Here is a 19009-nt window from a genome sequence, read left to right on the forward strand (position 1 = left end):
AAATTACGGAGTAGCCTTTGACGAGATGACCCTCAGACCTCGTGTGGTCAAGGGTGGTCTACTCAGGGATGGAGTATTTGCTCATTTCAAGAGGTTCATCGCATTTCAAAATCTCCCAATGATTCATGGAATTAACTGTGGTGGCTCTCTAACTAACCAAGAACTTCTGTACTCAAAAACCCGAACTCTTTGAACTCGCTTGCAACTGTCGCAGATGGTCAAACAAGAATTCCACGGTTACCACTTGATCAATTTTACAGCCTCTATTTTGTTCTGGGACTTCTTTGAGTCCACAACCTGGTCATGTTGATATGAATTATAGAGACAAAATTGAAAGGAACATCAGTTTCATATTCTAAAACATTCCCCTCTGAAATTGGTTTGGGCAATTTCGTTAACAGCTTCATATTTTTATGAACAACAAAGTACTTGGTTGGGTAATTAACAACTGCGTTCTACCGTGGAGAAATCTCTGTATGGGATTGCAGGAAAAATTCAATCAATAGTTCATATAATTTACCCTAACAAATCAGCTACAAACTAACAACCTCCGTAATTGTATTTACAGATACAAAATGTCATCCTCCCCTCGAGAAGTTTGACAGTACATAACTGAGACTAACCAAAAGCACCTTTTATCACGTGGGTTTAAAATTAAGGAGTCGCTTCATACTCTGTCAAGATTTGGTCGTCTTCTCTTTCCCTACATGAATTATATATGTATTTCGTTTCATGTCAGAAATTGACGGATCAGAAAGACAAAACATATTAGGAGGATCAGAAACATAACTCACCAAATAGATTTGCTTTTAAAGGGAATCGAAGGGAGGACGGTCTCTTTACTTTTACCTCCTTCAGTTGCCTGCTCTTGTTTAGTTTTTCTACTTTTTCTACTCCACCGCTGCTATCTCCTACTAAAAGATGATATCCTTTTGTGACCTTGTCATGGTAGACGGCTGGTGGTGCAAGCCTCAATTGAGGCATATTTTCTATGTCTATTACTCTCTGATTTTTCTGTAAGTTAGCCAGAATCTCAAACTGCAACAATACACAAATTCAGGTATTAGTTCAGTTGCAACAAAACCTATTGGTCGTCGCACCAGTAAGACAAAAACAATACCCGTGGTATTTGCTGAAGAGTGTATGGAAGCTCCAATAAATCTGTTTCTTGTGGATATGAAACAGAAGCTCCTGACGACGATTGAGTTCTTGATGAAAATTTATTCACTAGACTGTACTCAGTCAGTGCTTTGCCTCTAGACCGTTGAGAGTGATTGCTATGCACACAAACTGGGCATGAGAAGTCTCCACCTGAAGCCTCATTATCAAGAACTTCGCACTGAAGATGAGTTGCATGACCACAGTTAAAAACTCGAACTCTGTAACTTGATGAGCTCTTGACAAGAAGGCGATTACATATGCAACAGACAGCACCCCGGGGAGCATATCCGTGAGATGCCCCTTTCTTCAATAAACTCATGGTATAGAACGTGTCATCCTCAATTAAAGCTTTGGCAGTATCCTAAACAAGTTTGAAAAGACTTCAATTTACATTTTACAGGCGTATCAGACACATCTTGGAGGTCTGCCTGGGGGATCACATATTCTAGAGGATCAAACACTAAAACTCAGGCCTCAGAGACTTGTGCATGTCTCCTAGGCATTAACCTTGAATTAATCTTGTACGTTCTTGTGTTCCATAACATCCATACGAGTAGCCAAGCCTTAAAGCCTATAATAACTACTTGGCTACAACGAGTTTGAAGGGATACATTTTTCATATCAAGTTCCTTATAATATAACATATACCATTTTAAGTATTCGAACTTAAATACTTAAAACTTGGTTAAAAAAGAACTTAATAATGGAAATTTAATCATAAATTCAATGATATTTATTTGTCGAAAAAGAATAAGCCAGATATCAAGCACCCCAGACATTTCTTAGTATGTTATACTGAGGGACTGAAAACATACCAGAATTCTTCTTTCAAAGCCAAAAGTCCCAAGCATCCCAAGTATGGTAAGTTTAAAATCGCCAAATTCTTGACTTCCGTTGTCAGAGAGAAGTCTGGACATGATCGTTGGAAGATGAACATATCCTATCATCCCCTCAACTATCTCTCTGATAAATCGAGAGAACAAACTCCTTAATATATGAGCAGTTTGATTGGACTTCAAAATTCTCCATGTAACTATATGTGCTTCTTTATCCTTTTGTGAACCTGATGACTCGTTCAAGAATTGAACTTGATTTTCTCCAAAAGAAGCAGTTCTATAATTAAATGATTCAATTAAAGGCTCACAAAACCTGCCAATCCAAAGAAAAAAAAAGTCCATCACAAACTGAGAACCAAATTTAAATTATGAATACAAGGTACAACGCATACTATAACACTAAAGTTATGCTCAGGAACTACCAATTGCAGGATAAATTTATCGAAGTAAGACACTGAGACCTATATTTTTTCCAATTAAGATTTAAGGTCGAAATACATGAGATATGTTTATGCATATGCGCATAGGTACATACATACATATGTACCCAAAAGCATAGGACAAAAAGTCGAAAAGATGTTAAACGCCCCTTTCTTCTTTTTCCTTTTTCATTCACCAATAAGTTCGTTAACAATAAGAGAAGTATTTAGGATTTATCAGCATGCTAGCTACCCTCCTTCCAAATCTCTCAAATCTCACTGCATGACGATATTTACACGTGAAACTTGAAAAAATAGTGCTTTCTCACCAAAATCTGTCTTTGGACCTCACTTCCTGTGGATCAAAACATTGTGCTATTTTATACATTTGGAAAGGAGAACACCCGAAGAAAGTAAATTCCTTCATTTAGGAGCTTCGTCACTGGTTCATTAACACCCATGACAAACTCCAAAGCAGATTGATAGAACTTCTTTATTAAATATAAAGTAAATTCCTTTGGACCCGAAGAAAGTAAATTCCTTCATTTAGGAGCTTCGTCACCGGTTCATTAACACCCATGACAAACTCCAAAGCAGATTGATAGAACTTCTCTATTAAATATAAAAGAGAAATACAAGTTAAAGAAGATTTCGAAAGCTCCCACCTCTCCTATACCAGAACAACACATGCAAAAAATAAACTTAATTCCCCCAACAGCCCATCTAACACCTACTCCAACTCAAGGCTCTATATACAACGTCCTGGTACTTCTACCTTACTGCACACTATGCTTACTCTCTTCCTTCTACTCTTTTCCACATCCTTTTCCACATAAATAATGTGCATCCACCCAAACTTATTCCCTATTTGCAAGAGTGTATCTAAATGCCCTTATTCATCACTTCAACCTATGCTGTGACTTTTTTTGGCTCATTTTCCCAGCTTTTGCTGGCTAATCTACCAGAGGATTTGCATGTCATGCTAGCCACAGTTGACAGTATTTGGTTGCTCGTCATCCTTTCGATAGAAGAAAACTCTAGGGCTCTAACTTTATTAGAGCTATCTTATGTCCTACTTGGAATAGCTCTCATGTCTTCAAGGATAGGCTCTGACAGCTTCTTTGATCCATGATCTGTTTTAGCTCTTATGCGGGGTAAGTTTTCTACTTCTGACACTATAGCCTGTCTACTCCTATAGTCCAACATAAATATTTCTCACAAGTTCCTTTGAATTGAGTTTTTCTCCATCATTTTAGAATTTCATCTTATCAATGAAACGTTTCTTATCCTTCATTAGAAAAATGTTCCTTATCTTTTATTAAAACATGTTTATTATACAAAAGAAAAGCAAGCCAGAAGGCAAAGAACTCACGAGTCGAGTAATTTGAACCAAAGTGTCTCAGACTCCTCAGAGTTCAAACGAGGAGTATTTCGCTGGCACAGTCCAATACAAGCATGCAACAAAACATATATATCATTCACCTGCACAAGAATGATTAGAGAAAACATGAGTTGCCAGCAGCAAAGCTTCTACATGAAAACACGAGGAAATTTTATTTGCACATTTCAGAAGTCCAACCTACAAACCTCTTGCAATTTTAAAACAGAGCTGAAAAGTTGTGAATCATTAGAACCGCTTGAAGCACCATTTGTAACAATGCCTCCCACAGCAGCCTCTAGGTCATGGAATTTTTTGTCTAGGCTAGAAAGTGTTAAGAAAAGAGCACTACCAACATCACCAACCCTCTCCAACAAGAATGCTGCAGCATCAATAACCTCATACTGTTGGCAGAGGCGCAAACAATGCTCCACATGATAGCTATCAAAAGTCTCCAAAAACTTGAGAACTGATTCACGTTCATACCGACAAAGTAGCTACAAATTGCAACGATGATCAAGGATCAAGATTTCTAAGTTCTTCACGAAATTCAATATAATCCAAAGTAAAATCAATATAATAACAAGTCCTTTCCCAAGCTTTATGCTGTTGAAGCGTAGGGGGAAAAAAAAACTAGTATGTAGTTTTATGGCAAAAGCTGCAGCTTAATCAAGGAGGCCATTAAGTTAAAAGTGGGTAAAGGTAACAAGACTCTGTAAGGTAATTTGACAGGATAACAAGCCAGCAGCTTTTAGCGGACTTGTTCTTCAGACCTGTTTACAATGGTAAGTTTAGCTCTTCCTCAATCAAAGATTGTAGGGATGAATATGTGATAGGGTGAAACCTCAGATGTAGACAGGATTAAGGTAAAACTAAATAACGGATTAACCTCTTGGCCACTTTTGGCAATTCCAATCCACCAAGCAAGAGGACTTGCTCTGGTGGATCAGATAGGCAACCTGATCCGGCAAGGAACTTTTCATTGAAAGTTGTCTCTCTTATCTCTTTTAACTTCTAAAGTTCCCCAAATCAAATCTTTCAAGATCAGCTTGTAGGGTTTAGAAAGAGAAGTTAAATATAGCAGACAACATCTAGATTAGGCATCCACATTCAGAGATTTTTTTTCCTATCTCACACATTGTTTATCCATTTATGATGAGCACGCTGAAAATTTTCATACGAAAATTGATGTGGTTGCAACTCTTTGGGAAATTAAGTGGAAGAGAAATTCTAAATTAGATGCAAGTCAAATTCAATTTTTTCTCTCATTGGTGTGCTCTCTACTTCCTTTTGTAATTCTAGCTCCTTTTGGTTGATACTAGTTGCAGAGATTTTCTTGGAAGCTCCCTTGGTTTTTCCTCCTATATTGTTGTACTTCACAACACAATGAAAAATATTGTTTGATGAAATAACAATAGATAATACCTAATGTATCACATAAGACAGCATCCCTCAACAACCACCAATTGAATGGAAAGAACTAGGTTAAATACGTAAAATGCTTACCTCCACATAAAGCTCAATTATATCATCAGTCACATCAACAGGATTGTTAGACAGAAATTTAGGGAAATCAGAGAGTTTTTGCAGGTAATCATCCAATCCTTTAGTTGAATAGTTGACCCCAAAATTATCATCTTTCTTTAAGCAAGAGAAGTTCAGGTTTCCAGATTGGTGAACCTCAATGAGAGTTTTTAAGTACAGAAATAGGCTTCTTGGATGATTATGAAGCCGGGAGAGGATGTCTGAAACATCATTGCCGAAATGATCAATGACCAAGAAGAATGTTCCCTCTCTGCAATGAATCAGATATGTTTGAGAGAGAGAATTGAAAGATATGACTGACTGAAGTAGTACACTTTTGGAAACAAAAGACTAATTTACTTTTCATATCAACGCTTTCCAGATAAACCTACTAAGTAAAATGAGGATACAAGGTAGCTTCATAAAAAAATAACTCTGTAACCTGTTTAAATTAAGAAGCTCTGGAATTCGAGAAATGACCACTCCCCGAAATTCAGTTTGTTCAGAATTGCTGAGCTCCATTAATGTTCTGTTGATAAAGGCAAAAGCATGAATGGGTTCCTCTACATCTTTCATGTAGCCATCCAAAGCTGATGAATACTGATGACTGATGCTATGAATTAGGCCACAAACCTATAAGAACATGAAAGATGTCAGAGTATGACCAAACACAACAATAATATTTCACAAACAGAAAACATAAAAAAGAACAAGTAATGTAAATGGATATTGAAACTAAAAACATAGTGTTAGACCTCCAATCCAAAAGGTCTACTCAAGAAAGGGCGAAAAGGGAATTGTGACTGTTTCTAATGTTTAAAACTATCATTTTTCTGTTTGTTTTCTTTGTTTGGTATTTTAAATTAGGGAGTTATAACTCCTTTAGTCAGTTATATTGTTTTTGTTTATATGTTTTTTCTGTGGATTACCTGGTATTTTGTGTGGTTTATGGATGTTTATGGAGAGATAGTAGACCCTCCCGAATTGGTCTCTAGTTTTGTGTTGAATTTTCTTGTGGACGTAGTGAATTGATAGGGAATCATATCACATTGAAAGACTCCAATCTAGATTAAAAGTAAAGTTCTTCGGTCCCTTTTTGCATATCTCATCATTTCAATGGAACCTATTTCCTATGACTGTAAAAGAAATGAATATGGCAAAAGTACCTGGAAAAATTGTGCTTTCTCACACATTCTTAACACAGAAGACGGATTCCAATGGGTCTCTGGTATCACTTCCAAGAGAGAAAGTACTTGCTTTTCCCTTTTTCTTGAATGTACACTGTTTGCAGTAACGCTATGCACAAAATCAATTTCCATTTCTGGAATATCACTATTGGATATCAAGTGTTCCAAAATCTGACCAACTACGTCCTTAGAGGCAGTAGCCTTTCCACACGCAACGTAATTGGCAACAAAATCGAACAAATGAAATAAGTCCTTCTTCGAAGGCCAATCTTCAACCAATGTGATATTATCGCCACCTGGGGACCCGTATGTTTGACTGATAGCCTTATCAAGAATATGAACAAGAGCATCGACTACATTTTGAACTAGAAAGTTCTTTCTTCCAGAAGTTGAGTTCTTTTCTTTTTGTACCTGCATACTTGCATCCACTGAACCATCTAGAGAAGAATCAGCTTTGACGATTTCACCTTCAACAAAAGCACATCTCAAAACATCTAAAGTAGCACCAGTATCTAACTCTAAGAGATGATACAGATTTAAATATCCAACTTCAGATGATTTATTTGAAATTGATCTTGTATCCACGGTATCAGAATTCTCCAACAAAAACTGTAGTAGTTCATCTCTAAGAGATTGCACGCGTGAATGAGCAAGAGTTCCTTGGCCTGAAAAAAGATAAAGCTTAACGCTTCTCATCAGTTCAAAGATACTTGTACAGGTCAAATAAAAGAAAGGATGTAGCAAAAGCAGATTTCAAATCATTAATTATATGAAAACAAACTGCATAAAATATTGGTAATCTTTGGGATGTGTTGGGGTCCATGAAATGCTAAACCAACAACAACTTGAGTAATACCTGGTGGAAAAGCAAGTCCTGAAAAGCAATATTTCAGATAAACTAGTGTCTTGTACCTGTAAAGGAAAAAAATTGTACTTCAATCAATATGCATAAATTAATCTTTTGAAGAAAAGGAACAAAACAAAGATTTGAACAAAATCTTCATCGATTAAACATACACCAAGTATAACACCCAAGCTCCTTCATAAATGAAATTTTTTTCTTGAACAAGAAACGAACAGAAAAGTGAGTAAAAGCTCCCGAACTAATACATCAGGAGAATAAGGCTCAAATAAATTAAAAAGAGAGCAACAGTAGGAAGCCTAGAGCTTAGTAATATCAAAATGCTCCAACCAATACTTACTCTTACCCTCAAAATTTTATTCATTTCACTTGAATCATAATTCTGAATTAAAATGTACAATGGCTCTCTGCCCCCTCACTCTACCACCAGGTCCCCACCACCCACCTTCTGGTTTGTCCTCTGCCTTGAACCTGCAAGAGAACCTACATACCCATGGAACCCCATCCACCACCCAAGCTTTTTTTACTATCGAGAGAAAGACCTTCACCATAGACAAGGACTAGCATATATTAGACCTAATTTTCGTATCATTGAAGCCACCAAAGACGAGTTTCTCCGTCACCTTCTTTAAGAGTCTCTCCAATGGCTCCAAGAATGCTTCTCCAAGCTATGTGAAACTCCCCTCAGCCATAAAATCCATAGAGAATCTTACCTCCCTGAATATGTGGTACGAGTTGAGAAGATATCGAACCTAAAGGGCCACTGTGCAGAAATCACAAAGCTTGGAGCCAATGGGGGTTCAAATAAACTAACCCTCCCCTAAGGTGAAGATAAAAAGAGATGGAGAAATTTTATAGCCACCATTGAAGCTCTCAACAATCAACCAATCATGAGGGAAGGAGAGAGGAGGAAAGAAGGGAGAACATATTATTTCAGTAGGAACTTGACAAGGATTTGTAACTGCAGGAATTCTTTTTCATCATGGAAAAAATTGTTAGGAACTTAGCATGAACTTAGCATTAATAAAAGAAGTTATAAACACATACATAATAATTAATTAAGAGGATGTAATTGGGTCCTTCGCTGGGTTCTATGTTTCCCTGTGGGCTTCAGTTAAGAAGCTTTTTTTTGTAATTATTCACTAATTTGTATCTTGTTTGATTAGAGGTCCTTCTTTTAGGTGGCTCCATCCTTGTGGACTCTCTTTTTTGTATGTTCTTGTATTCTTTAATTTTTTTCCCTCAATAAAAGCTTGGTTATTCCTCAAAATAAATAAATAAATAAATAATGATAATAATAAACAGATGTAACTGATATATCATACCCAATGGCAGAAGCACGTTTGCTTTTACTGGTTTGTAACACTGCCAACAGCTCCTCTAAAGGCGTCCTGAAATCATCTAATCCTTTGTTGAAAAGATACACCAATGCACTATACAATCCATGATCCCGGCATAACCTAACAACCTATAGAAGAAAAGAGGTAAAAGGTATAACTATAGTTCTAAAAAATTAAATTCAAAGAACCAGTGGATTTTAGCAAGGAGATCCCATAGCTCTAGCAACTCTACTTTTCCACCTTTCCAATATTAAATTGAAAAACTAAACTTTCATTGAAAAACATGAAAGATATACAAGGATATTCCAAAGAACAGCCCAACTGGAGGAGTCCAACCTATTCAATATTGACAAGAGGTAAGTTCAAATTGTTTGGCAGAGTTAGACAGGAAAATCTTTTGCCAACCCCTGTCCTTCCTATAACCATGACCATGTATCCATGATCTAGGAAGGAAAACTATAAACCTTGTTCCTGTTAACCCATTTTCTTCCTTTGGCTTGAGGAATATTTCCTCCTCTCTTTTATTATTTTATAATGAAATTGTTTCTTATTAAGAAAATAATAAGGGCACGAAGAGGAGGCAAGTCCACCTTTCCTATGATAATTTGTAAATGGTATTATCGGCATTAGCGACTGAAATATGACCTACTCAGATCTAATTTAGGTGGTACCCTAGATTTTCATTGTTGTATGCATTAGCCACGGGCTTTTGTGTGTCTGTTACTTTTCTCTTGGATGACTGAAAAAAAGTTGACAGATGGTAGGGCTTCTCACTTAGTTAAATGAAGATAATCTGACAAGTAAAACATTTCTTGGGAAAGTGCTTCTAGTTTTTTCTTTTCTTTCTTTCCATTTCGTGTGTGTGTGTGTGTGTGTGTGTTCGTGTGTGTGGTGGGGTGCTTTTTTGGTATTTGGTTATCATTCGTGTGGGTAATAACACCATTAATTATATCACATTCTTGTAACAACACAAATTGGTGACTTGATGATGCGTATGTGGTAAAAATTAGATAAAATACATAAAAAAAGAAAGTTGGATGGATACAAAATTACGTTTGAAAAGATTAAGTGGTAAAAACCTGATTAAAATCTAAGGAAGAAATATCCATGTGAAGAACACACTGTTCTACACGCTGCAACCATCCTTTTTGGCTATAATGCTCTACCAAAGCTTGCATAATCTGAAAGAACGCAAAAAAAAAAAAAAAAAAAAAAAAAAAAAAAAAAAGAAGCTATCAAGTAAGCTTTGTTCTCTGAATGGAAAAATACCAAAAAAAAATCGTTAGTCTATACCTCCGGAGGCAATGATCCAAGCATGTCCTTTAAAATATATGGTTCTAGAAGCTCCAAAAATGTATCTATAACAAAAAAAGATGTGATGTCGATAGAAGTGTTTTAGTGTCCCTCTTTTTGTAATTTCATATTTCTACGAACTCATCAATATATATATATATATCTAAGCAAATCACTTCAAGAAGCAATAAAAAAAGTAATCCACAAAACATGGTTAAGAATTAGTCATCACTAATCCATTTATTTTATCAAGTACACCCAGATACCAATAAACAACCACTCAAGGAAAAGTTAGACAGTTGACACCGAGATATAGCTTGATATACAACAATATTGAAGAGCTTGATAAACAACTAAAGAGAAAGAAACAAAACTTTTCATTCAAATAATGAAAATATCAACAAACAAAATCATACTTCTTTAACTGTAAGTCATTATAGTGATGAGGAATAAATCAACCATGGATACATCCAAGCTACTCTTGAATCAAAATGACCTTTTCAGAGGCATCCCCTTTCATCCAAGCTACTTTTGTATCAAGGTAAAGTCTGGAATGGAGTATTTTCATTTTTAAGGGCTGGTAAATGGAGGGTAACTATAAAACTTTTATCCCCTCCATGAGCGATTTGTGGAATCAGTGTGGAGGATTCTAAACTTTCTCAAGTGGCCTGAAGATTGAATGGTAAGGCGGACCATCTCCCTTTCAATTATCTTGGTATTCCTCTTGGAGAATATCCAAAATCTTCAACATTTTGGCAGCCCCTGATTGACAAAATTGTGAAAAACAATTGATTGTTGGAAGCATTTTAATCTATCACGTGAGGAAAGGTTAACTCTTTGTAATTCAGTACCTTCAATCGTTCCTCTTTATTACATGTCACTTTTTTTTAATGCTGGCTCATACCAGTCTCTCTTTAGACCAATTATTGCGTAATTTCTTCTGGGAAGGTAGTGATGGACGAAATCCAATCAATTGGTTTGGTAGCTTGGAAGTATCAGGCTGATGGAGGACTCGGTACTGGGGCAATGAAGCATGGAAATTTCACTTTGCTTGCAAAATGGGGTTGGAGGTACATGGCTGAACCCCGTTCTCTTTACCAGTTGATGATTAGAAGCATTCATGGGCATTCTTCTTTTGACAGGCAAACCCCCAGTACGGAATGAGCTTTAAAAGTCCTTGGATTAACATTTCTAAATTATGACAGAAGGTGGATTCTGTTGCTACCTTTATATTGGGATTTGAAAGTCAGATTTTTTTTTATCTTTCAGGAGTAATGCTTGAGCTTGTGATTCTCCACTGAGTTCATTTTCCACAGCTATTCATTCTCTCACCTTCTCCTAAAGGATCCATGGCCGATTTATTGAATTCTCTTGTTTTATCATGGAATATTCTCTTTAGGAGGCTTTCAAAAGAAGATGAGATCACTGGATTATCCTCTTCATAGGGTATTCTTTTATCCTTCAAGATTGGTTCTTTGAATGGTACTCGTCTATGGTCATTAAAGCCTTCAGGTGTATTTTCATCTCAACTCCTCCGAAGTTTTGCACAGGATATTGCCATTCTTTGTTCTTATGCCTTCAGTTTGTTCTCGTATTGCAAAGATGGGATTTTCTTAACCATTTATTTTTTGGCTGCTTATTTCTTTGAATTGCTGGTTCAAGTTTCTTTTCATCTGTAAGGTTTCATGGGTGTTTTCCCCAAATTTGAGGGATAATTCGCAGCAGCTTATTTTCAGGATTCCTATCACTCGAAAGGTCATATTTTATGGATGACAGCAATAAAGGTTCTTCTTTCTGAATTATGGATGGACAGAAACTCGAGAATTTTGTACAACAAGCAAGTTCCTTGGTTCGACAGTTTTGAATCAGCTGAGTTGAAAGCTTCTTCTTGGTATTCTCTTTCCACGACCTTTACTGATTTTTCTTCACATAATATTTATTTTCATTGGGATGTATTCATTTCAAATTTTTAACTTTTAGTTTCTCTTTCTTTTCACTCCGTGGTGGAGTTTGTATCTTGCCATTAGTTTTTTTTTTTTTTTTTTTTTTTTTTTTTTTTTTTTTTTTTCATTCAGTTAAATGAAATAAAATAAAATAAATAATTCACCTAAATTCAAACATTTGGCCTAGTAAACCTGCCATTCATTAGGGGGATTTCCAAGACAACCAATTCCTCAATTACACTATTCAACTTCAGCAAAGTTCTGGTGGTTATTCCCTATTTGAGTTTTCAAGTGATCACATAATGAAGTTTCCCCATGTAGCCAATCCCCACAGTACATTAAGAGACTTCTCAACTAGCCCAAACACTCCTTTCTCTTCTAATAATTGGTCCAGTCATAGCCAACCCCCACAGTACATTAAGAGACTTCGCAACTAGCCCAAACACTCCTTTCTCTTCTAATAATTGGTCCAGTCATAGACATGTGAAACAATTTGAATTTCATCCTCCAGCAACTAACGCAAAGAAGCAATTAATAGACTGAATGCATATTAATTTGAACTCCCAACAACCTTCGAAAGAAACAATTACTATAAAGGTAAGTTATGTGTTCAATACCTCTCTGTTGAACAGCCACAAATTTGGAGAAAATTTCATCAAAGAGAATATCAGTCCTCGTGATATGGACACAAAACTCAACGGCAACTCCACCAACACGATTATATTGCTCTTTTATTTCAGAATGTGCAGAATGGCTTCCACTCGTTACATCATCCAATTTTTCATTCTTTTCAATTTGGTTACAAAAAGCCACTGAAATATATGAAAACACTTCATCCACGTATGATAACAGCAACTCGATCAGAAAGGGCATTACCAACTCTTGCAAGGACTCCAACGACCTAGGGAGATCAATAACACCATGAGCATGGCCATCATAAATTGTTATTGCCATGCTAAGGGCAGTCATCCAGTCCCCTGCTTTCCTTAGAACCTGAACCCGCTCCTTCCATGGAAGGAGACGGGAAATAACGAGATGCTTTGGTCCCAACACATATACTGAAGCTCCTCTAACAGCTACACAATTGTGATACGCTTTCTCAGGATTGCCCAAAACATTAACAAAGTGGGTGTGATGTGCAATGAAATCCTCCTTATCAAACCCATCTACAAATACACTTGTCTGGTGAATCATGGTTCCATCCTTCTCAAATAAGAAGAGTTGTCCTGTTACTGTGAGAATGACTAGAACCTGTAGAGTTTTCAACACTTTTTATTAAATCTTGATGCAAACAGGTAAATCCTTACTACATGCAGAAAATATGGGAGAAGCCGCCGGTCAAAACTGGAATTCTACTTTTTCACTTTAAATAAGAACCGATCTTACTAAACGTAATCTGATGGTTTTTGTTGTATCTATAAATCCCTAACTTTTCTAGCTTAATGTACTATGCTTGAAACTTAAAATAAGCCCCATGCCCAACATTGATTCCTCAGGAAACCAATCGTCAACATGACCTAAATGGTTAGAAGTTTGGACTATAAATACTTGGTTAAAACTTGAAACCAATAACCTTTTACAGCTGCACTCAACTATTAGACAATAGTAGTTAAAGACACAAGAATTTAGAAACAGTAGAAAATGATCATCCTTCTTTCTTTTCTTTTTTTTTTCTTCTTTTTTTTGATAAGAACGATCAACTTTTTAAAAATTACCTGGTCATCTAACCATGCCACACCTATGGCTGCACTCTCAAGGGACCACTTGCCACATACATTAAGCTCTGTTTTCACCAACTTTGCTACCTGAACCATTTTATCCCAGGCAATTGCAAGCAACGAAATCCTTTCTACTGCTTCAGAAGGTGAAGTTTCTGCCATAATTTAAATCTTAGGGCCAGAAGTAAAAACTAAACACGCAAATCCTTCATTTATAAAAAGAAAATTTCATTGACTTAAAGAATCCATAAGGTAAAAGCCTACAAGTCAAAGGAGTTACAAAAACCTCTCTATGGACACAAACCATGGAAAGGGAATGGTTACAAATGACTTATGGAAAGCACTATCTTCTCCAACCATGCTCCAACAGAACGAGACTGATTGTATTAAGTTACAAAGTAAAATAAGATAATTCATATAGTCTCCTTTTAAAACAATCCAAATGTAATCAGGACTCATTTTTCCATAATTGAAACACAAGTAAAATTAATCTGATTCACACTAAGTTGAAAATTTGAAAATAACTGAGATGAACTTAGATAGGAAACTCTAATTAATTCAGAACTTAATCTAAAATCATAAAAAACAAGTTTGTCTTGATATGCTTAAAATTGATTAAAGGTGAAGAGATAACCATCAAGATACCGCTTTGAAAGTAGTCTAATTCATTTCTTATATAGCTGCCAGCACTCCTAGATGAATCACCAAGCACATGTACGTACTCAGTGACAACAAGGTACTATTCAGAATTTTAGTCACATTTTTCTAAACCGCACTTATCTTTTGTGAGGTACAACTAGAACTTGTCTTAAGTGTAAAAAACACACTGCTCCAAATAAGAAAATAATTTTTTTTTTTTTTTTTTCAACAACAGAGAACCATGTTAGCAAGATTTCCATTTCTTTCACACCATAAATTCAAACATCACTTCAAAAATGTGATCCAGTTCACTCATCAAATCAATTTTGAATTTTTACAAACACTATATTTTTTTTATATGAAACAAATACTGTATTCATTCCACAAATGATTGAAGCCGTGACCATTCTAAGGGCATTAAATTCGTACCAATAGACTGTGAGCATTTCCATGCAGTGTAAGGCATAGAACCTTCCTGAATTCCATCTGGCTTAGAGAGCCGAGCATACACTTCCACAGTGGGACTCAGCCTTACCTGAAGCAATCTCAAGCGAATTCAAGAAATTTCTGAATAGTTTACCTCAAAATATCATCAACGTTCAATTATGAAATAAAACTGAAATCGTGCTATTGTCAAGGGTCCCATACCACCAGAGCAGTTTGATGGGTAGCAAATATGACAACTCCTTCAACCAAAGATGATCCTTCATTGAAGAGTTTCCAGCCTGAATCTCCTCCAACAACCCCTCCCATCATGCTCCCAATACTGCTGGTTGAAACTGCGACATTTGAAAGAGATGGTGGCAAAGAACTTCCACAGAATTCATTCAAAAGAAGTGCTGAAGCTGATAGAACAGTCCCCGTTTTTTGCCCATCAAGAAGACACTAATTCAGTAGATTAACAACAGATCACAATTCAGAACAAATTATTTGTTCAGTGCCACAAACCCTTGCAGAATAAGCATTTAATCGCAACAACCCATATAATTATCATAATTCTAATGCAACAGAACCCAAATAATTAACTCCATGGCGTAGATTTTTTCTACCTGAGTTTTAATGGAGAATCTATTTAGCAAAGGAACCACTGAGAACGTATGTAACAAAACCAGACCCTTACTATCGCCAGTAACTGCTTTAAATTGTCGAGTAACCTGAGCCTCCTGCCCAAGGAACAATGAATGAACAACTGGTGATGTGTGTTCTCCGGAAATAACCTTGGCTGCCGTCGCCCTCAACACATCCCAGACTGTAACCTGACCATCACTGTAACCAGCCAGAAGAAGGTCCCCTTGCTGATTAAAGCATAGAGATGTTACTGGCGCAGTTGATTTATCACCTTGTGATCCAAGCAGCAGCATCTATATCCACATAGTGTAATTCATAATATTAATATCTAAATAAATGGAAAAGTAACAAAAAGAAAGTAACAAAAAGACTGAGGCCAACAAGGATGATCAAGGATATTGTCAATCAAATATAAAAATAATACAATAGAAGTCAGTTTCTCAGCTTGGTTTGAAAAGATGATATCACTTTTTTTAACAAGAAAAAATGTTTATTTTTTCCAAAAATAAACTAGAGGATTCCATCAGACAATGAAGGATATAAAAAGGGAAGGACAAAGCCTCCAGCCTCCACCAAGAGACACAAAAAAACAATCATTAAAATTATAAAACTTTGTGTTTAAAACTACAAAAAAGCAATTTTTCTCAAGTTTCATAACCTCTGCAAAACCTCACTTTTGTTTGTAATCTTTTCCACCCACAGATTATTCTCCCCAAGGGGATGTTTCCTAGAAAACTTTGTGTTTAAAGGGCACAATGTTGGGTCAGAGAAGACATCTCCAGTCCAAACTTCTTGAGATCAAAAAAGACCATAGAGATGTTGAAATTTCCCGTTTCTTCTATTCTAATCTTTTCTCCGCTCATGCTGTTCCTACTATTAAGTATAAAGTTCTGTCAACTTATCAAAGAAGACCATACAGGTGTTGAAACTTCCTCTTTCTTCTATTTTTATATTTTTTCCGCTAATCCGCGTTGCTCCCTTCTTAAGCAACTCCAAATTGGCCCTTTCCGTACTTTCCAATACAATGCCGAGAATTTCACTCGGTATGTGATAGTCATTTCCCCTGATGGTAGATACATTTTTTAAAAGCTTGAATAGTAGAAATGATATCGACATCTCAAGGAATGGAAACTGGTTGTATTCTGAAAAGTCAACAAAACTTCCAATATGATGCCAAATTTGGCCCTTTTAGTACTTTACCGGTAAAATGCCAACATATTAACTCATTATATCCTGATGCTTAAATCCCTCTACCAAAAGAAAGGTACGCTTTAAGAAACTTAAACTATGGACGTAATACAGTTTTCTAAATGACTGGTAACCTATGGCATTGCTGGAAAGAAAAACTCTGACTACAACTTCAAAATCTCCTGTATAAGACATCTAAATGACTGGTAACCTATGGCATTGCTGGAAAGAAAAACTCTGACTACAACATCACAATCTCCTGTATAAGACATCTCAATGCCTGGTAACCTATGGCATTGCTGGAAAGAAAAACTCTGACTACAACTTCAAAATCTCCTGTATAAGACACCAAGAGTTTCAAGTCTCGCACAACATTTGTAACATGTCAAACATATCGTTGAAGTGAGTGCAAAAACTTCACATAGAATTCAAGAGACCCATCGAGTACGAGTCGTGAAGAAGGAGAAAGAATAGCAATCGGTAACACTAATTGCATCTATTAGTTGATGCTACTGAACAATCAAACATGCACTCATGGTCGCAGCTCCATAAATCTCCCAAATTCATCCAAGTTCTAAGTAGACATAAAAAAAACGAAGATAACAGATGCACCACGAAAAAAAAAAAAAAAAAAAAAAAAAAAACTAGATATTGAATAGGTACACTGTTGACCTTCGCATCCATGTTGTCGCCATTTTGAGCCGAGTATTTACTGGCCACCACAACAATATTTCCTTTTGACATTCCAACTGCAATATAATTTGCATGAACAGCCAAGGCTTGGGGAAAACCATGTTCACGCTTGAACGAATGTGATGAAATAGTTCTTGAAATACTATTGTCAGCTTGAATGTCGAAGTACCCCAATGCTGTTGTGCCTCCCTTAATACCTTCAAGCCTCATTGGTTGAGCAGCTACGCCTTCTTCCCAATGCAGTGCAGTGAAAGCTTGCTTCTTTTCAATTTCTTCGGCCAATTCGAGTGGATTAGACGAGGACAGGGACATCGTTTCTGCACGTTCACCGGTGTGAAAGTTATCCAGCTGCTTGGCTGTTTCCCTCGATTCACTGATATCGTTCACTACACTGAGATCCTCAATGGCTAGAACCTCCGAATCTTTTGATGGTTGAGAACGTTTCTCGAAATCTTGAGTTTCCAACTCCAGCCTCCCATAGCCCACGGCACTTCTGTCGTAATCAGGTTTGGGAGAACACGGAAAGGCCCCTTCATTTGATTCATCGCCATCCAATACTGTTGGTTCTGCATCCATTGAACAAACATTGTTGTCAGCAGAATCAGACAAGCTTCTACCGTTAGCTTCCACTGGCGGCAGAGTTGTAGAGCTCTCGTCGAAATTCACATCATCCACAAAACTCTGTTCTGCTTCGCATTCCGTATCTTTAGTTATACGAAACTCATCGTTATATAGGACACAGTCTCGAATGTTGTCTCTTGCCCAAAATTCAACACCGACGTTTACAGATGCACCCTGATAATCGGCATTCCTTTCGACCAATGAAATTGACTTTTCGCGAGACTCCTTTGAATGATCGATAGTAGAATATAAATCATCAAAGACAAACTCTGAATCAACAGCAGAAGAGGAAGCCAATTCGTCATCGTCAAGAACCACGCTCCCATGTCCTGACCTCCTCGACTTGATTGCTGCAGCGTGCGGAGCCGGCATGGACCGAGAAGCCGCAGCAGCTGCGGCAAGCGCCGCCCCAGGTTTGGCATTCGATCTAACCCCTCCAAACAACGATGGCAATGCACGAGATCCCCTTCGAAATGGATCGTCCGTTAATTCACCAACCTTAGTATGAGAGACCGAACCTGGTTTCAATTGAACTGACTTCTCATTCCGTTGGTTGCTTCTGGGAACTTTAGAAGCCTTTATTATTTCCTCAAACGGTGACTTGAATGGTGGTATAGAACGAGAAGCAGAGGCCCTGCCGTCCCTTGCGGCGATGGAGCGACGGGCACGAGGCGGCGGTGAATTGGGAGGAGACGATGGTGAAGATGAGGTGGAAGAACTGGATTCGTTTAGAATCTCGTCGATGCTACGGTGAGGGAATGATAGGTCGTCTTCGTCGTGGTCGTGGTCGTCGTCGCCGCTGGAGAGGTGTGCGTGGATGAAGGCATTCAAGTCCAGCTCCATTGGAGGCAGTGTTTCGGTGTCAGTCAGCTCCTTGGTCATTCTCGATCTTGAAGCCTTCGGCTTGGAGAACTAGGGAGGCACCAAATAGTTAGTGAAGCTTTTTTCTTTTTTCCTTTTGCAAATATATATATTTTTACACCAGAAATTGAACTTGAGTTGCCACGCATAATAAGCAACAAAATACTGATAATAATTAACATCAATAAAATAATTATTAAAAAAAACTTTACTCACAATTTTATTTTTTATTTTAATTAGTACCCCTAAACTGTGATAAATTATTAAATAGTACATTG

The 19009-nt window shown here is 37.0% G+C and overlaps 1 protein-coding gene across 2 annotated transcripts; it reads right to left on the reverse strand.

The window, feature by feature from the left end:
• Positions 1-453: 453 nt before the first annotated feature.
• On the reverse strand, positions 454-18821 carry SETH5 (transducin family protein / WD-40 repeat family protein). Of its 2 annotated transcripts, XM_023670721.2 has the most exons (19): positions 17229-18819; positions 15350-15661; positions 14949-15185; positions 14730-14835; positions 13659-13816; positions 12561-13194; positions 10001-10065; positions 9787-9888; positions 8693-8835; positions 7362-7417; positions 6485-7170; positions 5761-5951; positions 5301-5589; positions 4004-4291; positions 3789-3898; positions 1977-2310; positions 1121-1522; positions 795-1038; positions 454-703 (listed from the first exon to the last, which is right to left on the reverse strand). In XM_023670721.2, the coding sequence occupies exons 1-19, from the start codon at positions 18750-18752 to the stop codon at positions 678-680; spliced, it is 5907 nt and encodes a 1968-aa protein (XP_023526489.1). In that variant the 5' UTR covers positions 18753-18819; the 3' UTR covers positions 454-677. The 2 variants fall into 2 exon arrangements, with proteins under 2 accessions (XP_023526489.1, XP_023526490.1); XM_023670722.2 differs by lacking the exons at positions 454-703; positions 795-1038; positions 1121-1522; positions 1977-2310 and having other exon boundaries at positions 3818-3898; positions 3996-4291; positions 17229-18821.
• Between the last annotated feature and the right edge of the window lie 188 nt (positions 18822-19009).

The sequence above is a fragment of the Cucurbita pepo genome, chromosome 3 (assembly GCF_057944985.1).
Source record: "Cucurbita pepo subsp. pepo isolate OVF chromosome 3, ASM5794498v1, whole genome shotgun sequence".
Classification (NCBI taxonomy): Eukaryota; Viridiplantae; Streptophyta; class Magnoliopsida; order Cucurbitales; family Cucurbitaceae; genus Cucurbita; species Cucurbita pepo.

Excerpts from the sequence above, each read along its gene's own strand:
- SETH5 (XM_023670721.2), bottom strand. The coding sequence starts at position 18,752 with ATGACCAAGGAGCTGACTGACACCGAAACACTGCCTCCAATGGAGCTG. Across the intron at positions 9,889-10,000 it reads TTGGATCATTGCCTCCGGAG|ATTATGCAAGCTTTGGTAGA; the intron begins GTATAGACTAAC and ends GCGTTCTTTCAG. Across the intron at positions 5,590-5,760 it reads GAGCTTCTTAATTTAAACAG|AGAGGGAACATTCTTCTTGG; the intron begins GTTACAGAGTTA and ends GATTCATTGCAG.